At 67.5% G+C, this 3,798-nt stretch overlaps 2 protein-coding genes across 2 annotated transcripts in view; one reads left to right on the forward strand and one right to left on the reverse strand.

Annotated features, from left to right (window-relative positions):
- The window catches only part of PFL1_04931 (uncharacterized protein), a gene marked incomplete at both ends in the record, with an annotated part of 5,457 nt that extends 3,305 nt beyond the window's left edge, over positions 1-2,152 (forward strand). Inside the window, one exon of the mRNA XM_007882461.1 lies at positions 29-2,152. Coding sequence (XP_007880652.1) covers positions 29-2,152 — 2,124 coding nt within the window. The remainder of the gene's footprint in view (positions 1-28) is intronic.
- A 469-nt stretch (positions 2,153-2,621) lies between these two features.
- The window catches only part of PFL1_06887 (uncharacterized protein), a gene marked incomplete at both ends in the record, with an annotated part of 1,607 nt that continues 430 nt past the window's right edge, over positions 2,622-3,798 (reverse strand). The window contains one exon of the mRNA XM_007882621.1: positions 2,622-3,730. Coding sequence (XP_007880812.1) covers positions 2,622-3,730 — 1,109 coding nt within the window. The remainder of the gene's footprint in view (positions 3,731-3,798) is intronic.

A 3,798-nucleotide genomic window follows, 5' to 3' on the forward strand; every position in this document is an offset into this window, starting at 1 on the left:
CTCGGCGCCTCTCGCCGCCGATCTCGAGATGGAGGAAGAGCTGCTGGGCCACGAGACCGAGGCGCTCGACCTGCGCACGGTGCTGCGCCAGGGTTCGCAGCTCGAAGCTGAGCGGGCCGCCTGGCGCCACGAGCACCAGCGCAGCATGAACTCGCTGACAGCCTCAATCTTTTCCCGGCGCTCGGATCGCTCGCTCCGCAGCAGCAGTCGGCCGACGCACGCCGCTTCCAGCTCGAAGGGCAGCACAGGAGACATGGCACTCGAGGGGACCGCGCCGGCACCCGGCCGCTCGGATCTGCGGTCCATGTTTGACGACCCGGCTGACAAGGGCAAGCAGCCCGAGAGGCCTGGAGACGAGGCCGGTCGCCGCATCGTCTGGACGGACAAGAGGACGGGCCGCTCTTTTCTGGTGATGGACGACGACGATGCCTTTGGGCGAACGACGGCTCGACCTTCGTCGAGGAGCGATGTGGACGTTCGAGCCAGCCGCGACAGGCACAGCGCCTCAAGGCTGTCGATCAACCCGAGCTCTGGCATGACCTTCTGTCAGCCGCTTGCCCTGTGCCGCGCCGCTCCGGCTGCGTCCAAGAAGTCGTCCAGCTCCTTACTTCCACCACCGTCTGGAGAGGGGGAGCACGACGAGAAGACGGCCAGCAGCCCGCAGCCAGCCACGCTGGGCCAACGCCTGCGGGCCAGATCGCTCAACTTCCGGAGCACCAAGAGCGCCACGCGTCCTGCTCGTCCATCCGCCATTGAGCGGCCCATCTCGCGAGCTGATACGTTGGCATCGCAGTTCCGGCGTCCGAGCGGCACTCTGGAACGCTCGCTGGTGTCGGACGAGCCCGTCGTCATCGGCAAATTTACCTTCCCTGCTCCGCCAGAGCGAACCGACTCCACTCGCGACGGCGCTCGGCAGGAGAAAGCACGGCAGGTCGGGCAGAGCCGGCACCATGGCTCGTTTCTCGAGCTGGCCCACCTCTCGGGCGAGGCTGAGAAGCTTTCAGATCCGGGCGACGATGCACACAAGGGTGATCCCTCGCAGGTCGGTCTGGCGCTGTCGACGCATTCCGACAACACGTCGCTCTGGGGCTCGCACAGCGACATCGAGGCGCTCGTGTCGTCGGTATGGGCGAGCGACGAGCAGGCGCCCCACACGCTACCGTCGGGCCGATATCCGACGAGGGGCTACCATCGGCCGACCAACAGCGGAGAGATCCGCGCACAGCTGAGCCATTCGCGCCTGGCCTCTTCGAGCCAGGCAGCATCGCAGGCCCAGGTGGCGCCACCGACATCGCGCTTCGACGTCAGCGGCAGCACCAGCGTCCGCAGAAAGTCTGCCGAAGCCGGCGTCGTGGCAGCTCCCCCGGCTCCCCCGCCTCGGGTCCCATTGCCGCCGCCGCCATCGTTTCCCGTCTCCTCGGTGCCGGTGCCGGTCGAAGTTACCGGGAGCGAGGTGCCCGAAGGACGCATTCACCTGCCACCTCAAGGTTCGGGAGAATTTGACCGGAGCGTCCATCTCCGCACCGGTTCGATGGGCAGCTACGCTGACCGCTCGTCGCTGCCGGTGCCGCCCCGTAAAGCGCGATCCTCGACGCTGCTGGCGGCCAACGCGCGGTCCGGCGAGGCCGACACGTCCAACGCGGGCTCGGGCGGTCCCTTTCGAACGCCGCGCCTCGAGGCGAGCACGGGTGGTTCGTCGTCGTTTGCCTTTTCGCCCGAGGTCCTCCACCTCACACCGCCTCGACCGACGCCTCCTCGACGAGGACCGCACGAGTGGTCGTTCGACATGCCCAGGAACCGCCGCGAGGACGCCGAGGGCGGCCACCACGACGGCCATGGCGACGGCCACCTCGACGGCGACGGCGACGGCGAGGATGACGAGGACGACGGTGAGGACGACGACGACGACGACGACGGACCGGGTCGCCCGCTGCGTGCGTGGCGAAGCCGCGGCAGCATCGACAGCCTCGGCCGGCGCAGATCGACGAGGCGCAGCGGCGACGGCGATGGCGACGGCGCGCGGTCGTACCTGACCGAGGCCCACTCGAGGACGTCGAGCATCGACGGCCAGCCGGTGCTGTGGGACGCCAACGAGGCCAGCATCGAGAACCTCTTTTTCCGCCCGCCCGCCAGCGGCCCTACGTGGATCTGAGGCGTCCGCTCGCCGTCACTGCCACCCGTCATCGTCGCCGCCATCTTGGACACGCAAGCAACTTCCGGCAAACGAAGACGCGCACGCGAACCCAAAACCAGACCGACACGCGCGCCGTCGCGCGCGCATACCCCTCTCTCACATATACACCGCCACGGGCAGCCCCTCTTTTTGCACATATCCTCGGCATCGCTCTGCTCTGCTCGCTCACTCGGCACTGCTCGTAGCCCTTTGCCCTTCGCTGTTTGCTCTCGACCCTGTTGTCCGCCAGTCTCTGCCTACGCTCTCTACTCTTATCGACCTCTCACCGCCCCTCGTTTGTTCACCCGGCCAATCACTGCTGCATCGCTGTCGACATGACAGGCTGCGCCAGATCGGCGCCCCTCGTGGCGCAGCATAGGACAGCGACGATTAACGCCAGTCGCGAGATCGGGGAGCGTTGAGCTTGCCCACCGGCCAACGGCGCCGTCTACCGGCCGACGGCCCTCCTCCTCTTTCCCTCTTCTGCCATCTCCCGTGCGACGGCCTCGTCTCTCGCCTGCAACCAGCGTCGTCTGCGGTCCTCGCGCTCCCTCTCTGCCTCGGCTTCGACCTTGATCCTCTGCTGCGCTTCGACGAGGGCGGACTCGACGTCGGCCCTGCTGTCCTCGAGACGGCCGAGGCGTTGGAGGAGCAGGCTGCGCTCGACGTCGATCTCGACCTCCTTGGTGTTTTGCCAGTCCCAGTGCCGCTTGCACTTGCGCTTGGGCACCGAACATCGCCTCTCCCCTTTGTCGTCGTCGTCGTCGTCTTTGCCATCAGGAACCCCGTGCACGCCGTTGGTGATGCCGTTGCTCGTCGACGACGACGGCAAGGTGGGAGCGACGGCATCAAAGATGGCGTCGCGTCGGTGCTCGGCATCGAGCCAGTGCGACAGCCGCTCGTCGTCCCACGCCAGGATGCGGTCGAAGCCGCACTTTGGTCCGCCGCCGTCGGGTGCCGGCGAGAGGGACGATAACGACTCGGATACGAGCTGGAACAGCCGCTGCCTCGCGTCGAGCAAGTCGAGGTGCGTCTTTAGCCGCGCCTTTGTCGCTTCGAGGGCCGCGAGCTGGATCTGGACCGTCTTGAGCTGTGCTTGCGACGGTAGCGCCAGCGTCCCGCCGCCCGTCGTCGCCGCCGTCTTGATAGGCAGAGAGGCGACGGTGCTCCAGCGATCCGATGGCCCCAGTGACGCGAGCAACTTGCTGGTCTGGACGGCCTCGAACGTCCTGTGCCACCTCTGTGCCCGCTGGCTTGTTTCCTCGTCCATCTCCGTCGGCCCGCGCGCAGCAGCGGCGTTGGGTTGTGGCTGCTCTTGGCCGCCGTCTGGTCCCCATACGACGCTACCCTGCGGCTTCCTGGCCAGCTTGACGTTCTGGTCGGCCTCTAACCGCGCGAGGGCGTTGGACGATTTGAGGATTTTGCACTTGGCCATGCGCTCCGAGATGGTGAGGACGCCGCAGCGTTCCGAGCAGTAGCGCGAGAGCGGGGCGGCGGCGGGCTGGGGACACCCGTCGCGCCGGCATTTGGGCGACCAGGTGGTGCGGTCCGAAGTCACTGCGAGGGCGGCGCGAGAAGGCGGGGAAAGGGGAAGGTGTGAGCTCGAGGAGGCGGGGGGGGGGGGG

Source organism: Pseudozyma flocculosa (assembly GCF_000417875.1).
Source record: "Pseudozyma flocculosa PF-1 unplaced genomic scaffold scaffold00017, whole genome shotgun sequence".
Taxonomy (NCBI): domain Eukaryota; kingdom Fungi; phylum Basidiomycota; class Ustilaginomycetes; order Ustilaginales; family Ustilaginaceae; genus Pseudozyma; species Pseudozyma flocculosa.